This window comes from Uranotaenia lowii, chromosome 1, assembly GCF_029784155.1.
Source record: "Uranotaenia lowii strain MFRU-FL chromosome 1, ASM2978415v1, whole genome shotgun sequence".
Taxonomy (NCBI): Eukaryota; Metazoa; Arthropoda; class Insecta; order Diptera; family Culicidae; genus Uranotaenia; species Uranotaenia lowii.
The window spans coordinates 56,614,366-56,634,207 of NC_073691.1; the positions used below are offsets into that span (position 1 = coordinate 56,614,366).

Sequence of the window (19,842 nt, forward strand, 5' to 3'; positions counted from 1 at the left end):
AAAAAATTCCTGGAGTGGTACTGAACCCACGAGATCGTAATAAAATGGTGGGTTTCTGCTGAATTAGCAGCCAGATGTTGAACACAACCGAATCAGTGAAGTTAACAGTCAGGTGCCAACAAAATTTTCAACCTTGAGTATCAGGTCTACAAATTTCACTACCAACAAACCCCTGCAAATCTAACCTGTAGTAGATCTTCGAGAAAAAAAATTAGATATATCCAGTGAGGCATTCTTCATCACTTTTGTATTGGTTCCATCACATAATTCGTTAGAAGGTGTTGGAGCGTTTGAGAGCCTTTATGATTTTTCAAGTATTCTTAGTAATCGTGTGTTAAAATTCCGCTCGACATAAGATATAAGTTCACAAAATTAAAAATATTAAATATTTTTTCTAGTTCACTGTCTAACTAATTGTTACTCCTATGCTTAAAACATGATTAGTCTATGTGGTAAAACTTACCCTGACAATCCCCTTGTCGCAGGCGAGTGTGACGTCGCAGAGCTTCTCATCCTCGAGCAGGCCCGTCAGCACTGTCGTCAGGTTGGACTGGTGGTTGTTCCAGCGTAGACAGTACTGCTGGTCCATTGTCCCGGTGTCAGTGCTGTTCCTATTGTTGACATGGTGGAGGGAAAAATAGAAAAAGAAAAAAAAATCTATTAGTATTTGTCTCATTTGTGGGATTTGTGGGTTAACAGAACAACGGAACATGGAATTGTGTAAACAAATGGTGTTTTTTTTTGTTTCTGTCCCAACAAAAGCTGAAACTAATTAAAAGAAGGATGGCGGTTGGACCCCTGTTTATTTTACACCCTACTTGCTGCTGCTGCCGCTGCTGGTTTAAAAACCTCTTCTCAGCTACTTATTTGTTTGCCACTTAACGAGTTTCTTACAAGGCAACGAACGTGGGGGTGACACATGTGGCTATAGGGATGTCACCAAAGCACAGGGAAGCAGTTCGTCAAGGAGAGACCGGAAGTAGTTGCACCTTTTGACTAACCACCGCCTTTTCTTGTAGTAGTTTTCTTACAGCACCAAAAAGGCTGTCGTTCTGGGTGCTGTGGCTGAGTCTTACGTTTTCCAGAGAGAGAAGTTGAAAACGGAGTTGAATGGTTGGTTGCCTGGTGGTTTTCTAATAGTTGGTTGATGTGCTCGTGAATGTACTCATCCTGGGGGTGCCGACAAATTAAATATACCTTCTCGACCACACGAGACTTTAAAGAAGTCGACGAAGGATGCTTGCGAACCTCATTATGGTGAAGGGGGAGAATGTTTGAGAAAACATGGGTGTCTAACCCAGTTACATGCGTTTGAAACGAACTTGAGTTGAAATTTTAAAGAACAAGTTGACATGGCCAAATTTACTGGCATTCATAGTTTTGGTATTCTTTGGAGCCATAACAAAAATATAAGTAGTACATTTTCAAAGAGTCAAAATTTAGTTCAAAGTAAAAGATCTATCGAAATTCATTGGAAAAATCCAGCAAAAACTCTTTTTGATGTCCTTTGAAAGTTACTAGGAAAATCCCTGTATAAATCTATAAAAATGTCCCAGAAATATTTTTAAAAATTACATTAAAGCAGTTCAAAATAATCTAAAGTCTTTATGAAAGAACAAAATATTTAAAGTTCCTTAAGAATTTAATCATGAAAATTTCATAAACTTTAAAATCACTAAAATGTTTTTTAAATTCCAGTCCAAAGTTTCTTCATAATTTTTTATAGCAGTTTTTTTTAATTATATCAAAAGCCTCTTTTAAAATTCCTTCAAAGTCTATTAAAAGTCTCTTTCAAAAACGTTCGTAAAGTTGTTTGAATAGAAGTTCTTTTAAAAGTCTCTTGAAAAGTCTTCTAAAAATTCTTTTGTGATTCCTTTTCAATTTATGATCTTTTCAAATTCCTTTCAAATGTATTTTATATTAATCCCTTCAAAGTCTTTATAAACAATCATTTTGAAAAGTAATTTGAAATTTTTCAAAACTCTTATTGAAAATTTCTCTTCAAATTTGTTAAAAAGAACACCTAATAGTTCACTTAAAAGTTTCTTCAAAAGTCGTTTTAACAGTTTTTTTTAAAGAAAGTTTTTAAAGTCTTTTCTTTTGATCTCTTTTCATTTAAAGTCACTTTGAAAATCACTTAAAAATTTCCTTACGGTATCCATAGAATTTTCGTAGGAAGTTTTCTGAAAAGTTCATCTAAAAATTCTTTATAAAGTTCCTTTTAAAAACCATTAAGACACAGTTTTGAAAATTACTTTGCAAAATAATCTCTAAATGCAAGTTGAAAGTCTCTTTAAAAATCAACTTTTAAAAGTCTTTTTAAAAGTTTATTCAAAAGTTCCCTTAAAATTTCCTTCCAAAGTCCTTTTTAAAGTCCCTTTAAAATATTTTACAAAGTCTCTTTAAAGTCTCTTTAAGAATCCCTTAAAATTTCCTCCCAAAGTTTCTTTGAAATTCCCTTTAAAACTCCTTTTAAAAGTGCCTTCAAAATTCCTTTTTAAAGTCCCTTAAAAAGTCCCTTAAAAAGTCTCTTTTAAAGTCCCTTTAAAAGTCCCTTTCAAAGTCTCTTTAAAAGTCCTTTTAAAAGTCTCTTTGAAAGTTCCTTTAAAAGTCGCTTTAAAAGTCCTTTACAAGTCTTTTGAAAGTGCTTTTAAAAGTGACTTTAAAAGAGCCTTTAAAAGTGCCTTTAAAAGTGCCTTTAAAATTGCCTTTAAAAGTGCCTTTAAAAGTGCCTTTAAAAGTGCCTTTAAAAGAGCCTTTAAAAGTGCCTTTAAAAGAGCCTTTCAAAGTGCATTTAAAAGTGCCTTCAAGGTGCTTTTAAAAGTGCCTTTAAAAGTGCCTTTGAAAGTGCCTTTAAAAGTGCCTTTGAAAGTGCCTTTAAAAGTCCCTTTAAAAGTCCCTTTAAAAGTCCCTTTAAAAGTCCCTTTAAAAGTCCCTTTAAAAGTGCCTTTAAAAGTGCCTTTAAAAGTGCCTTTAAAAGTGCCTTTAAAAGTGCCTTTAAAAGTGCCTTTAAAAGTGCCTTTAAAAGTGCCTTTAAAAGTGCTATTAAAAGTTATTTTAAAAGTGCCTTTAAAAGTGCCTTTAAAAGTGCCTTTAAAAGTGCCTTTAAAAGTGCCTTTAAAAGTGCCTTTAAAAGTGCATTTAAAAGTGCATTTAAAAGTGCCTTTGAAAGTGCCTTTAAAAGTGCCTTTAAAAGTGCCTTGAAAAGTGCCTTTAAGAGTGTTTTTAAAAGTGCCTTTAAAAGTGCCTTGAAAAGTGCCTTGAAAAGTGCCTTGAAAATTGTTTCTAAAAGTGCCTTTAAAAGTGCCTTTAACAGTGCCTTTAACAAAGCCTTTAACAGTGCCTTTAACAGTGCCTTAAACAGTGCCTTTAACAGTGCCTTAAACAGTGCCTTCAAAAGTGCCTTTAAAAAGTCCCTTTAAAAGTCCCTTTAAAAGTCCCTTTAAAAGTCCCTTTAAAAGTCCCTTTAAAAGTCCCTTTAAAAGTCCCTTTAAAAGTCCCTTTAAAAGTCCCTTTAAAAGTCCCTTTAAAAGTCCCTTTAAAAGTCCCTTTAAAAGTCCCTTCAAAAGTCCCTTTAAAAGTGCCTTTAAAAGTCCCTTTAAAAGTCCCTTTAAAGGTCCCTTTAAAGGTCCCTTTAAAAGTCCCTTTAAAAGTCCCTTTAAAAGTCCCTTTAAAAGTCCCTTTAAAAGTCCCTTTAAAAGTCCCTTTAAAAGTCCCTTTAAAAGTCCCTTTAAAAGTCCCTTTAAAAGTCCCTTTAAAAGTCCCTTTAAAAGTCCCTTTAAAAGTCCCTTTAAAAGTCCCTTTAAAAGTCCCTTTAAAAGTCCCTTTAAAAGTCCCTTTAAAAGTCCCTTTAAAAGTCCCTTTAAAAGTCCCTTTAAAAGTCCCTTTAAAAGTCCCTTTAAAAGTCCCTTTAAAAGTCCCTTTAAAAGTCCCTTTAAAAGTCCCTTTAAAAGTCCCTTTAAAAGTCCCTTTAAAAGTCCCTTTAAAAGTCCCTTTAAAAGTCCTTTTAAAAGTCCCTTTAAAAGTCCCTTTAAAAGTCCCTTTAAAAGTCCCTTTAAAAGTCCCTTTAAAAGTCCCTTTAAAAGTCCCTTTAAAAGTCCCTTTAAAAGTCCCTTTAAAAGTCCCTTTAAAAGTCCCTTTAAAAGTCCCTTTAAAAGTCCCTTTAAAAGTCCCTTTAAAAGTACCTTTAAGAGTCTCTTTAAAAGTCCCTTTAAAAGTCCCTTTAAAAGTCCCTTTAAAAGTCCCTTTAAAAGTCCCTTTAAAAGTCCCTTTAAAAGTCCCTTTAAAAGTCCCTTTAAAAGTCCCTTTAAAAGTCCCTTTAAAAGTCCCTTTAAAAGTCCCTTTAAAAGTCCCTTTAAAAGTCCCTTTAAAAGTCCCTTTAAAAGTCCCTTTAAAAGTCCCTTTAAAAGTCCCTTTAAAAGTCCTGTAGGATCAGGCTCGTTGTTTCGGAATTCAAATTTTAAAAATCTTGAACGGGTTAATTTCCGGCAGCAACCGTTAATATAATATCCACTTCCTCCTTAAGAGTCTCTTTAAGAGTCTCTTTAAGAGTCTCTTTAAGAGTCTCTTTAAGAGTTTCTTTAAGAGTCTCTTTAAGAGTCTCTTTAAGAGTCTCTTTAAGAGTCTCTTTAAGAGTCTCTTTAAGAGTCTCTTTAAGAGTCTCTTTAAGAGTCTCTTTAAGAGTCTCTTTAAGAGTCTCTTTAAGAGTCTCTTTAAGAGTCTCTTTAAGAGTCTCTTTAAGAGTCTCTTTAAGAGTCTCTTTAAGAGTCTCTTTAAGAGTCTCTTTAAGAGTCTCTTTAAGAGTCTCTTTAAGAGTCTCTTTAAGAGTCTCTTTAAGAGTCTCTTTAAGAGTCTCTTTAAGAGTCTCTTTAAGAGTCTCTTTAAGAGTCTCTTTAAGAGTCTCTTTAAGAGTCTCTTTAAGAGTCTCTTTAAGAGTCTCTTTAAGAGTCTCTTTAAGAGTCTCTTTAAGAGTCTCTTTAAGAGTCTCTTTAAGAGTCTCTTTAAGAGTCTCTTTAAGAGTCTCTTTAAGAGTCTCTTTAAGAGTCTCTTTAAGATTCTCTTTAAGAGTCTCTTTAAGAGTCTCTTTAAGAGTCTCTTTAAGAGTCTCTTTAAGAGTCTCTTTAAGAGTCTCTTTAAGAGTCTCTTTAAGAGTCTCTTTAAGAGTCTCTTTAAGAGTCTCTTTAAGAGTCTCTTTAAGAGTCTCTTTAAGAGTCTTTTTAAGAGTCTCTTTAAGAGTCTCTTTAAGAGTCTCTTTAAGAGTCTCTTTAAGAGTCTTTTTAAGAGTATCTTTAAGAGTCTCTTTAAGAGTCTCTTTGAGAGTCTCTTTAAGAGTCTCTTTGAGAGTCTCTTTGAGAATCTCTTTGAGAATCTCTTTGAGAGTCTCTTTGAGAGTCTCTTTAAGAGTCTCTTTAAGAGTCTCTCTATGAGTCTCTTTGAGAGTCTCTTTAAGAGTCTCTTTAAGAGTCTCTTTATGAGTCTCTTTAGAAGTCAATTTAAAATCCTTTTAAAAGTCTTTTGAAAAGTCCTTTAAAGCTTCCCCGAAAAGTTCTTTAAAGTTCCTTTGAAAAGCCATTTTGAAAGTCCCTTTGAAAGTCTCTTTAAAAATCCATTGAAAGCTCCGTTGAAGGCCTTTTTTAAGTTCATTTGAAAGTTTCTTGAATAGGCTCCTTATTTGTTTCTTCGGAAACTAAAAAGTTTTTTAAATCCCTTAAAAGATCTTAATTTAAATAGCTTTAAAAGTCTCTTTTGAAGGTTTTTTTAAAGTTTCAATTTAAAAAAAAAAAACATCTTAAAGCGGCCTGTAAACTTCTTGAAAATTTCTCAAAGTTCTTTAATTTTTTTTTTAATCACGCAATTTTTTAAGTGTCTAATTAGTTTTTTTGTAAAGTCTCTTGAATTTACTCCAAAATTGTTCTATAAAAATCATTTTTGATGGTTTTTCAAAAAGTCTTCTCAATAGTCTTTCCATAAATCTATTTAAAGATATCAATCAAAGTCTCATAAAACCCTCTCAGAATCTCTTTTTAAGTCTCTTCACAAGATTTTTTGATTTTTTTTACTTTCCTTCAAATTTTTTCAATTTTTATTTTTTAAATATCTAAAAATTGAGATTTTGTGCAAAGTCTATTGAATCTACTCCTCAATTGCTCAAAATTTGTTAATAAAATCATTCCTAAAAAAAGGACAATAAAAATCTTTCTCCGGATAAGAAAAGTCTAATCCTCAGATTGAATTATCGTTTATCTGACCCATCATGATATCACGATAGGTTTTTCAGCATTTTTCGTTTAATCCAGATTTTTTTGCTCCCTTCACAGTTTTTACGAAAGGGAATCATCAGTGTCAAAAATCTACGTCCTTGGCAGATTGAGACATGAGAAAGACCAAGCAAGTGCAAGCAAACGAACGCCAAAAGTAGCCGGCTAGGAAGGTACATTCCGGAAACATTGGTTTAGCTGGCCAAAAGACGATTGTGGAACAACCGGAGAAAAGGTCCCGTCAAACGAGCTGCCCTCAGGCGGCTTACACAGACAGCAGGGATGTCAGGTCAGTTACGGTTCGAAAGTTTTGCGAATGACATGTTGGTTTGCGATTTTTTTCTGTTTTCATCTGATTACGTCTAATTTAGTTAAAAGTTTTCTTATTGAGTCGATTCATTGGAGAAGTTTTTGAAAAACAGTTTTAAATTATCTGGTACAATTTCTTCTCGGCCGGCAGTGTAGCTTGAAGGAACCGAAACTTAAAGAGTGTAAAAATTTACCGGGGCGAAATGAAGAACGTTCCTTGGTCCTTGGAATGTTCAAATGTGTGTAAAATGCATGCTTTCATCCCTCCACCCCAAAACAGGATCCGGAAGCTGTGGGTATATCATTGCTCCTGAAGGAAGCTGATGATGGGAGCTGATGCAGCAGCAGCAACGTAATGTTTGCCAGTGACAAGCCCCCTCCCGCAAGCATTCGTTCTGCTCAACTCTTCTCTTAACTCATCTACCGAAAAAGCTCCTTCTACTTCTACTTCAGGAAAAGAAGCTGCCAATGCAATGGTGCAGCTTTGATTGGGGTGTAATGTAAACTACTAGGGGTAACTTTTCGTCAGCTGACTTCTCCTTATAGACGGAGCTTCCGGAAAATGAATTTAGGGAAATCCGATTGCGGTGGTTTGGGAAAACACTTTCGAGGGAAAGGGGGGATGATGTTAGCTTTTGCCGAGTTGAAAGAGTTCCCGTAGACATCTTGATTGTTGTTGGTTGACAAACAGAGATTACACTCGAAAAGAAGGATTCGTTTGCCATTTTTTGGGAACGAGTTCAAACAAACCGATTTTTGGGCCTTCCGAAAGTGATGATGTCTGATCGGATTTGAATCAATTTTGGGAAAACAACCAGACAAACAATTTCGAAGAGAAATTGAAAGTGTCAAACCACCACCTTTGACGTCAATGCAACCCAATTTTTTCGTCTTCTGAAAATCCACCCAAAACTGTTGTTGGATTGGAATATACATAGATTGCGAAATTTCATTGGCCCTGGGCAGATGCCACGCCAAGTGATGTACGATGTGGTGATGAACCCTGCCAAGGTCTGGTTTATGAGTGCGAACAACGTCGTTTCTGCGCCAATCGAATGACCGGTACGTGTTTGGATTTGCCAAATGACTGAACGAACCGAACTGAACTCGTAGTTCAGCATAAGCAACTGTTCATTCAGCAAAGTAGCAGCACCTTAATTGAGAGGTGGTCAGAGGAACACAGGAAATGAGCCTACATGTTACGACGAGCATAAAACTTTTGGTGGCATAAAATCGTCAAGGATTTTGTGCCTGGTGCTTTTAATTTTTTTTTCACTTTATTCGGCTTGTCGTCTTTTTCTAAACAAATTTTTCTACTTAGTTCTGCGAATTTTTTGACTTCAACCAGTAGCTTACACTCAATTTTAAATCATAAAGACACAAAACGACCACATAGTCGCTCGAAGTAATCTATCTTAATTTTAGATGAAAGACTCGAATTGATTCCTGTTTTGTGAAGCTTCTGTCGAAGTCTTGAGAGGATATTTATTTACGTGTTTTCAAACTTTTCAGGGTATGAAAAAAAGTTAAAATTAGTTGATTGGAGTCATATCAGTAGACGTTAATAGTTCTTATAACTATGAAACCTTCTTAAGATATACTGTCAGTTTGAAAGTCTTATGTTCTTGGACAAAGATAGCCTTTTCGAATAACCAAATTTCGGAGATTCCAAATTCTACATTTGCATAGCCTATAGGTTTTAAGCGATCCTAGATATTTTCGAAGAATAATATTTTTTTTACATTTAGAAATCACAGTGAATGGGATAAAACATGAGTAAACCTTAAAAAGACTTGAATTTCTCAAAATACCTAATTGAATGGGTTTAGCTGATTTATCAAAAATGTCTGTCTAAATTTAGCTGGAAAATAAAATTTGATGCATAACGTTTTAGTTAACTTACATACCATGGTTGCCAGAATTTTATCAGCACGTATTCGGGCTATTTTATTTTAAAAGCTAGCTAAATCCGGTCATTTTATTTCAAAATTGTCGATCAAAAATCCGGGCAATACCCGAGTAAGGTCAGAAACCAGGAATGACTCAACCAAAATCAAGGATAAGAAAACTTGAAAAAATATTTTTTTCATCAAAATTTATCGGCAGATTTTTAATCATACTTCAAGCTTCCGAAAAACCATTCATGATTATTTTTATGAAACTTGCTCAAAAAAATTTCGTTTTGGACGCATAGATACAAAAATTTTACAACGCAACTTGTATTTATTTTGTTTGATTTGTCAAAAAAAAGGGAATAAATCCGGACTTTTTTCAATGAAATCCGGAAAACCGGGCCGGACCGAACTTTTCCCAAACTTTTCCCAGGTAATGTGGTAAGCTTTACATACACCATTAGTTTTGACTATCACAAAATAGGGTGAAATCTTTGAGGCGCACTAATCATGGGGTTAATTTTTTTTTTTACTTTATTCAATCATTTTTGTAGCTAAGAAGTTTTATAAAAAACTGTTGCAGCTACCGTTCAGGAGAAACTGCCAGAAAAAGTATCCTAATCTATCCTCAATTTAACAATGTATCAATTCAGTGATATTTTAATGTAGAATGTAAGCACAATATTCAAGAAAGTACAGTATATAAAAAAAAAACTATATAAGAAAAAAAGACAATATTTCAAAGTTTAACTATGTGTTGGAAAATCATTAATATCGCATATTTTAATAGGGTTAGAGAATTCATCCTTTTTTATATATATGTATCCATTCGAAAACCACGCGAATTTATAATTGTTTTCATTTTTAAATTTTCTTGAAGCACTCAGCAAACGTTGATTTGCATTAGTCAACCGATAATTTAAAAACACTCGTTGATCGATACCTAGGCCTATGTCTAAACAGTTTATTGTTTTTCCTCGGGCGGCTCTCATTATGTACTCCTTGAATGCGTCACTGATAAAACGGACCAAAATAGGTGCAATGCCTTTTGCGTTCAAAGATGATAGTCGAGTAATTCCCAAAATATGATCAGCATCCCAGTCGATGTCCAAGAAGCTCATTATGCCGTGAATGATTTGCCCCAAATCCTCGTCAGCCAAACGTATCACATTGCATACCAATAAATGACTATTAAAAGATGATTGTTTCAACATATTCATCTCAAAGTTAAGCTCCTCGGTATTTCGGCGCAGTTCGGCGTTCGTTGACTTAAGCATATTTACTTCTTGAGTTAATGATTGAACATTTTCGGTTTGTTTGTTCATTTCCTCTTTCATGCTCTCGTACTCATTCGTAATAAATTGTTGAGAAGTCTTAATTTCCTCAACTTCATGCTTTAAAGATGTTATTGATGCATTTATTGAACTGGCAACATGATCAATCCTTGCGTTTGTAGTATCGATGGCGCTCAGAATGTCTGCTTTTATCATATCCCGCAGATCCAAGAGAGAGATATCGGACCGGTTATCAGAAGTTGTTGCATTGTTTCCTTCAGCTACTGTTGCACTATCGTTGGTTCGTTGTTTTTTTGTGTTCTCCCCTGGTGATACATTACCATCGTGCGAATCGTCTAGTTTGTTTCTGTGGCGCCTGGTCATCACTGGAGGATTACTTGTCGCAGCAAACGCTTGACAGTGATACAAACTCCGGTATTGTTTTAAGGCAATGACTTTTTTCAATTGGATTGAAAGTTTCTAAGTGCGCTCAAAACACGGATTGAATTACGGTTATTCAACAGTTGAACTTATCGTACACCAAGTGGATAGGATAAAATACCGACGGAAGAACAGTTTCCGATCAATACGACGTGAGTAACCTTTGTATTATAACTTATTTATAAGTTTTTTCAAGACCCGATAAACCGACTAGCGAAGATACTTCTTCGCATGGATATAACAGAATTTTTACCCCTGAAGTTAGGCACCTCCATTACAATTCTTCCAGCATGCTTGATAAAAAAGGGTATTACAAGAAATTTAATTTCTGTTTATTATTTTTCGGTTCCTAAGTTTACGAGTTTCTCGAATTGTATGCCCCTGTTTCGAAAAAGTGATAGTAAAAATCTTAGCTGCAGTTTATTTCTTGGATTTATTTTGGTTTAGGTCTTCTCTACCCCCCAGAGATAAATTTCTGAAGTCTAGTAGAAAACTATCCCAAATTCTCTAAAAAACAAGATAGCAAACTTCGATTCTGAAATTATGTAATTCATGGAAATTTGCTCAATAGATTTGAGGCAACGTTTTTTTTGTTAATTTGAAAAAAAGAGTTAAAACTTCTCAATTAAGGAAAAGTTAAAAAAGTGTTCCAGGATTTTCGATCTGAAAAATTTATAAAAAAAAATTTCTACATTGGGATTGATTATCCTAATTTTAATTCTTAATGTTGTGTGCATGGAATTTTTTTTTATTTAAAAAGTCCAGAAATTGCATTGAAATAGAACAGATCAAATCCAAAATCAAAGACTATCTGTTGCTAAGTAACACTAACTCATTGTAACAAAATTGGTAAAATAAAAAAAATGTCAAAAACCAATAAAATTTCAATTGCTACAACATTCGTAGCTAGAGATACCTATAACTGTTTGAAAATTTTGTAAAATATTTCGATGCCTATGATATGATTATTGCAGGAATCGATTCCACGAGTAGATACCTACTTTTCAAACAATGCTTGGCACCAAGGCCGTGCGAACGGGGGGGGGGGGGGGGGGGGGTTTAGGGGTTTAACCCCCCCCCCCATGGAGATTTTTTTAAGCAAAATTTTCAACGTAGTAAAGGGAATTTACTTGATTTTTAAAGGTTTTAAATAAGTGTTAACAAGAAAAATAGAATTTTTTCTCGCCTCCGGCGCGGGCGGAAATTAATCTTGGCTCTCCGTAGACTTGAAACATTTCATTTTACGAAATGATTTATATGCCCTTCACGAATTCTAACTCATTTTTAATCATTCATTTCTATTTACAATTCAATCAACATTTTGTATTGAGACTCTAAACTTGACATTCAAAAACACTATCTCGTCTTTAGAATGGGCTTTTATCAGGAAGTGTAACGAAATAAATTCAACCATTTTAACATCAAAATTTATTCATCAAATACTAATTTTATACATAAACAAGTTGGAAGCCATATATCATGACCCATAATGGTCATCAGAATAAGCAAAACAAAATATAAAACCTGGTATCCTCTACTTTATTACTCAAAATTTTGATTTACAAAATATCGTGCTGAAAATATTCTGCAAGAAATTAATTTCAGTCGAAATTTTGTTTTGTGTTTCTTGATCTTTTAAATCTCAACATCGAATTCATAAGCGATGAATGAAGTTTTAAATCCAATCAAGTTTTAGATATTTTTATAGCATAAAAATTGATCGTTTTACAGGTTTGAACAAATTTTGTTAAATTAATTCAATTTTTTTCTACTAAACTTTATTTAGTAATAACTTTATAACTGTAATAATTTCATAACTGTAGAATTCAAATTTTTATATCATGCATCATCGTCTTCAAAATATTATTTCTTAATTCTCTAAATAAATAATAAAAAAATCAAAATCAGATTTTTCTTTAACGTAGATTTGTTATTTCATCAGTTATCAATGATTGATTTCTCCTAAAACTGATACATTTTAAAACTTATAAACTCCTTATAACCAACATGCATGATAGACAAAATTTAAAAAACGAGTTCAGCGCGCTTAAATCTACCAAATAAATCATTCAATCATAGGCACCAAAATGCTGTTCCTTTGAGTTATCAATTAAATTCTATTAATAAGTTTTTGAAATGGTTAGACGAGTTAATGAAAAAACATACATCTAAAATGTTAAAAACTTATCATTTTCTTCTTCATATTTGTTTAAATTTTCAAATAAACTTATTGAATTATAAAGTTAAACTATTAAAATTTTATGAAATAATTTTTAAAAGTGTGTTTTTTTTTATTCTGAATTTTTGTGTTCTGGAAACATGATTGGATGGAAGCCTTTGAAACTAGGTTTTTAATACAAAAAAAATATAGTTTCCACATTCTATCCTTTCCAGGACCCAATATTCCAATTGAAACCGATAAAATATTCAGAATTCTAAAACCTTCGATTGAAATTTATAAATTGAATAATTTATAAATTTTGTTTATTTTATTTGCATAATATTTATCAATTTTTTAATCGATTAGGATTTTTAATTTACCTTTAGGAAGTTCAAAAATTATTTGAAGTAGCAATTTAAAAGTTAAATTTTAATGCCCAATGTCAACTAAATTTGTATAAACTTTGTGCTTTCAATATTTACAACAAAACTTGTAATTCATTATTATTATAAGGGTGATGATAAAGTGTAAAAAGCATAAGCATAAAATTATTTTTATTTTTATTCTTTCAATTTCTTATTGATTATTTGCCAAACTTTCATTTGTTAGTTCAATTTAACAAATCAGGAATGAAATTTTTATCAATAACCACTAATAATCAAAGGTTTGAAGAACATTTTTGGTGCAAATTTTTGTACCTATTTGTTAAAAAAAAATCTCAAAAACTATTGATTACGATATTTGTTATACAAACATAAAAAAAAGAATGAAATTGCCTGTTGGGCGATAATTAACCTAATTTTTGAACCGGTCCATTTTTGACCGCGTCTATCGATTTTGATGAACCTGTGCTAGGTACTAGATCAAACATTTTTACATCTTTTGGACAAATTTCAAGTATTTTCAATGAAAATTGTCAAAAATTCAGCGAATTTTGTGAAGCAATATCCACTTTCCCTTTATCATAAGAATAGCTGTTCCTTTTTTTCATTCATAGTACAGTCTTCTAATTTTGTGGAGTGTTAGTTAGATAGTTGAACTAGCTTTTGAGCAAATTTCATGGAAAAATATCAACCCAGAAAGAAATGGCAACTGGGCAAAGTGGGTAGCGAGTGCACTGCTTCACGATTTCATTTTTTTAACGCAATTGTAGATAAAGTTTTTATTTTGAACTTCAGATTTTTTTTCAGTTTATGTGATTATCATAAGTATGAAAATTGTTTTTAAATCAATATGATTATTTTTCGTATATTTTTGGTATTGTTGTTATTTTTGGCTGAAATTGAATTTTGAAACCCCCCCCCCCCCATGGACGGGTCGAAGTCATTTCCCTTTTCAATAGCTAATATCTTTTTAGCCAAATAAGATACGAAGGACAAATATAAAATTTTTCCATACAAAACCCAAAAGTTCAAATTTACTCAAGTAAACGTTACTTGAAAAACTGCAAAATATCCTGGATGAGTTTTGAACCAAAACGAAACTTTTAGGTTTGGAAAAATCTAAAATGACGCCAATTCAACTCAGCATAATGCCACAATGTCTTTTTCGTTAAAAAACTACTGTTAAAAAAAATGATCAGAATCTCTGGAAGATGAACTTATCTTCGAAAATACTGAACTGATGAATGTTTCAATAGGACTGGTTTTAAATATTATTAAAAAAAAGCCTTTTATAAAAAAGAAAAAGCAATAAGGTTCCTTGGAACAACCCAAATGCAACTGCATGCAACTGCGAATATGCACGATCAGACAAAAAATACAATTTCGAGGTTATTTTACAGCCAATGCACAATGGGAAAAAGTGTATAAACTGCTGAGGAATTCAATATCTTCCCTCTTTCATGAACCAAAGCTATGATAATATACATATGTTCCTTTTGTGAAAATGTCCGGAGAATCGATTGGGCATAGTTTCAGACGCCGCACGAGCTTACAAACGGAGATGTAGTGCCTTTTTAACCCCTTATTCCCCTATATTTAGTAAACAATCCAGAAAAACACTGATTTGGACTAGAAAATTTTGAACAGTAATAGACCTATCTTGTGTGGTTTTTTTTTCGGAGAAACCGAATGAAGAATTTTTAAGCCACCGCACGCTCTGGAAAAAGGAGTTTTGGCTGATTTCACCCTCGATTTCTCTATATTTTATATAGTTTAGAAAAAGCATGTTCAAGCTTGAAAATTTCAAACCAAATGTGTAGTTTTTTTTAAAGGAATCAAATAAAGGCTATTTGAACTACCGTACACAAAGTAAGCCTCATTTGATTCCTCGAAAAAAAAAAAAATATACTAAATAGGTCTCATGTGCTTTAAAATCATCCAGTCCTAACAAGCTTTCTCTGAAGTATATTAAAAATGTTAGGAAATTTAGGGTAAAACGGCCATAACTACATTTTGAGGTGCGTGTGGTGGCTCGAACAACCTTCATTCGATTCCTCGAAAAAAATACCACAAAAAATCTCATTTGATTTAAAATTTTGAAGTCTGATCATGCGTTTTTCATAACTAATTGAAAAATGTGGGTTAATTGAATGTAAAAACAGTTATAGATCCATTTTCCCATGCATGCGATGGTTCAAATAACCTTCATTCGGTTTCTCGGGAATAATTGCAAAAGATAGGTCACATTTGGTTCAAAATTTCCAACTCAAAACTATTTTTTTTCATAATTAATTGCAAAATATACACAGTAAACGAAAATTAGCGAGTTCGGTATTTTTTTACCGAAATCCTAACATGTGTAAATCGTTAAACTATTCGGTAATTTTTTCGGTAGAAAATAAACGAACATCGGTAAATGAAGAATCGATTTACCGATGTTCGTTTATTTTTTACCGAAAAAATTACCGAGCAGTTTAACAATTTACACATGTTAGGATTTCGGTAAAAAAAAATTACCGAACTCGGTAATTTTCGTTTACTGTGTACATATTATTGAAAATCAAAATTTTGTAAGATAAAATAGTGATAGCGGATCTATCTAACGTAGAAAATTTAAACAAATATATTATCAGAATAAAGAGTTATGGAAAATGAAATTTGAAGAGACGAACATTTCTCTAGAATTATGAACGGTACTGTAGTTGGTAATCTTCAATCGTAAGTTCGAAATTTCAACTGCAAAGCCTGTTTTACACTTCCCGTGAAAATGAACGTGAAAAAATCCTATTTTGTCAATAACTCATAAACGCAACTAAACTAAATTTCGTAACATGGTGCAATCGATGGGGAATTGTTGAAAGACGGAAATCCAACTAGTCGTGTTGTTTTAAATCGTCTAGAACGGTTTTTATTCCGATTCCTCTGATTTTCACCGTGGAATTTTTATCATGGCAGGAGAATCGGAACAAAAACCGTTTTAAACAAAAAGACCAGTTGGCTTTTCATCTCTCAGCTATTTCCCATCGATTCCACCATGTGTTACTAGACTGAGTCGATTTGGGGTCAATTTTGAATTTCTCAAACCCTGGGGTCTTAAAAGATTCGTTTTGGTCCAAAACTCATCCATGATTTTTTGCAGAATTTTTAAGTAACGTTTACATGAGTAAATTTGAACTTTTAAGTTTGTATGGGAAACTTTAATATTTTGTACTGAAAAATCAACATCATTTTTGTTTCTTCTGTGGAACCGACCATGCTAATGGTTTTTGTGCCAATTTATAAATTTCCTACAGGAAATTTTCCGCTGAACAACTTTGTCGAATATCATAACTTCGTATCTTTTTAGACAAAAAAGTTATTAGCTAGAAATTCAATTGACACCACTGCTGGGTGTCTAGCGAAGTATTGCAAGACCACTTTTCATGCCATACTTCGTGGGGCACAAGAAGTGGTGTCAATTTCATTCATGGTTTATCAGTCCAAAAAGACATACACCTGTTGAACAGCTAATAACTTTTTTGTCTAAAAAGATACGGAGTTATGATATTCGACAAAGTTGTTCAGCGGAAAATTTTCTGTAAGAAATTTATAAATTGGCACAAAAACAATTAGCATGATAGGTTCCACAGAAGAATCAAAAATGATGTTGATTTTTCAGTACAAAATATTCAATTTTTCCATACAAACCTAAAAGTTCAAATTTACTCATGTAAACGTTACTTGAAAATTCTGCAAAAAATCATGGATGAGTTTTGGACCAAGACGGAGCTTTTAAGACCCCAGGGTTTGAGAAATTCAAAATTGACCCCAAATCGACTCAGTCTAATGTGTCTAGTTTAATCGTTTTGTTGCGTTATTGATAAAATACGATTTTTTACGTTTATTGTCATTGGAAGTGCAAATGGGCCCTCAGTGGCTAAATTTTCACAAAATATGCTAAGCTGAGCTCTGAAATTCAGTAAAAAAGGGTGGTAAGTAAAAAAAGTTTGAAAACCACTGATCTAGCTGGTATACTCGATTTCGATGTTCACTTTTTGAATCTGCTGCAATCAACTCCAAAGACTTAAATTTAGCGCCTAAACAAGTGAGTTACATGACTCGTTATACGATCTATATCATCTAAATTTGAATTTGAACGATTTAACGGTATATCATCTACAACCGTGCATGAGGCTAAAAACGATTCGGACTGTCAAATTATAAGAAAGTACTCAGCCAACATGAAATCGTAAAAGTGCCACTTAACATTCCACAATGTGGTAAATCCATCGTAGTAGGTATTAAAACCTAATGAAATTCGATTTAATTGCGATATGTTGTATAAAGTCGTACTCCCATAGAAGAGGTTGCAAGAATCCAATGCCTATTTGGCAAATCTCTGTGCCGATAATGTGCTGAAATGTGCACTGTGCCGAAGACGGTATCTTTGAAAAAGCACTACTGGCACAGGGACTCGAGCTTCCAACCAAAACTATGCATGACTACTACATTCAAGCGATATAAGAAACACATTTTATGGAATTTTCATCCCATTGGAAAATTCATCAAATAAAAAAAAAGTGAGAATCGAACTCACTGCAAAATTCGCTTCTCGGCTTACCAGTCCGATATCTTACATTGTCAGCCGGTTTATAAACACGCGCCAAGCTCATCTTGGTTGGAGGTTTTTTTTACCGGCATAGAATCATATGTATATCGATAATTCCATCTCCAAGGAAGTTCATTATTGGAGTAGAGTATGCAATACGAAGCCCTTTACTTATCGCAAAATTCTCTGATTAGGTGATTTCTCAACAAAACTGATACTTCGTTCATATAAATTTCAAAAAAAAACTTATGTGATATAATTGTGCGGATCAGATTTGAATAGTTCCAAAACAATATGATTCTAAACCCACCGATTTTGATTTACCACCTGACCCGAAACTCGGTTGTTTCTCTTAAACCACACTAAATAAAACATAAACGCATCCAGATCGCCATCTGTGAGGGCTTTCGGTCTTCGCCAAGGTGGTCCTCTGTTTTGGGGCCAAAAGTGAGAGGACAGACACAACCTCGGGGTTGAGGTTGTGACATCTTCTGAATTTTTTTTCATTTTCAATCCCAAAGACAAACTTAACCGACCACCAATGATCACCACCAATTTGATGATCTCACGGTCTGGCTTTTGGTGACATTTGTTGCCATCGAAAGGACTTTTAGATCGGTAAACTAGAAGCGAAATCTAAAAAACGATTGTGGAAGTTGGACGCGCTTAGGCTGCGTTACTTAGGAAAAAAGGGGTTCTTTCTGCTCAATATATTCGATCGGAAAACGTTAGCCACACATTCGTTATCTCGTCAAAAATTCATTGGGGCAACTCGCTACAACAGCTCAATTGTCGAAAATTGAAATGGCTGTAGATGAAACAACAACTGAAGAGAAGAGAATCAATCGATCCGAAATCGACCAGAAACCTTGCCTTCGTTGACGGGCAAAAAAAAACATTGCAAATAAAATAAACATCGCCCATCGCATCGGGTTAGAAACACGCCCAGACCATTAAATTCATCTAATTCGCAATTTCAAACTTTAATAGCCGGCAATTAATCTTGCACACGTAAAAACCGCCAAGCCATCGCGGATGAAGTGATATAGGGAGACACATACATCCACATTCACAATCAGAAATGCTGCCAAAAGAAACCTAATGTTGAAGAAACAAAAAATAATAATAAAATTCGTTTGAAACAAACCAAAATATATATAAAAAAACGCAGAATCGGTGCCCTAGTTTCGCATTCGCTTCCATCCGGCTCGCGATTTGACATTCGAGCAAAAACAACCAAAAAAAAAAATGGCGATAGAAAACGAGAACTACCGCCTAAAATATTTCGGTGTGTAAGCGCGAATGTGTGAGGTCGGTTCCAAATTTTTGGCGAGTTACATTTGAACCACCATTAGACGCAAAAAAAAATCGGTCCTATCATATAGGTAATAATCGACCACACACCAACCGCGCATTTTTTTTTCCTCTATCATTTGCTCTAGCTCTCCTTGAATCCATCGCGAATCGTTGTCGCATTCATCGTTTTAGGATGGATGCTCGCGATCGCGTCACACATTTTGTTTTTTTTTTCATTTTCATTTTGCCTTGTTGTCATTTGACTGTTCCAATATGATAAATATGGTTGGGTTTGCGTGCAGCTCTTCGCTGCGATGTCGATGTGTAATTTGTGCGAAATAAGGCACAGTAGAGAGCGAGAAAGACAGCAACAAAACGGACTGACGCGCACGTGGTTTGACCTTCAGAATGTTTGAAAATTTACGGGAAAAATTGGAGCGGTTGATAGATTAGGGGGCATCCATAAATTACGTAACGCTCCTAGGGGGGGGGGGGAGTACGCCGGATCTTTACGAATTGTGACATAGGGGAGGGGGGGAGGTATGCTCATCGTTACGTAACGATTTTTTTCCTTATAAATTTCAGTTTACTTAATCGCAGCTATTTTGATGTCATGCCATTTTCGCAGAATGATAAACATACCAAAATCTGCTTAAAATTTGTAGGCTTCAACATGATTGAAACTGGTTTGTAACCTTTCCCCTTTAAAGATTCTGAGATAGACTCCGACAAATGCGGATTGAATATCCGTGAAAAAACCGTTGGAAAACCGAATATTAGGTTCATTTACTCCCAAGAACTCAGTTCAACTTTAAGACGGAAATTAGGAATACTACTAAGTGGAATATATTTTGCATAACAAGTTATACTCCTTAAACCAGGGTGGCCAGCGAACCGGGAAAACCGGGAAAAAACCGGGAATTTCAAATCAAAACCGGGGAAATTCTATATGGATCATTTTTCCCCTATAAAAACAAATTGAATTCTAAAATTAATTCATATTATAATTTTTTTTCTCAAAAGCGAAATAAAATTGGGATCTAAATTCCTTGGTGAAAATGTGGACAAAAGTTGATAATTTCTTGAAAAATCGAGATTTTTTAGCTCAGCACTTACCTTTAAGTACTCTGAAGTGTTCGAGTTCCAAAATATATTGAGATTTTCTTTTGTTAATTTACTAATGTTTGACATTTACAATTTTACAATTTTTTTATAAGCATCAAAAGCACAAAGAACTTATC

At 33.7% G+C, this 19,842-nt stretch overlaps 1 protein-coding gene across 12 annotated transcripts in view; it reads right to left on the bottom strand.

Moving 5' to 3' along the window:
- Nucleotides 1-19,842, bottom strand: part of LOC129740357 (sex determination protein fruitless) — a 761,972-nt gene that overhangs the window by 145,624 nt on the left and 596,506 nt on the right. For all 12 annotated transcript variants that reach the window (XM_055732014.1, XM_055732021.1, XM_055732012.1 and 9 more), the window contains one exon: nt 464-611. In XM_055732014.1, coding sequence (XP_055587989.1) covers nt 464-611 — 148 coding nt within the window. The remainder of the gene's footprint in view (nt 1-463; nt 612-19,842) is intronic.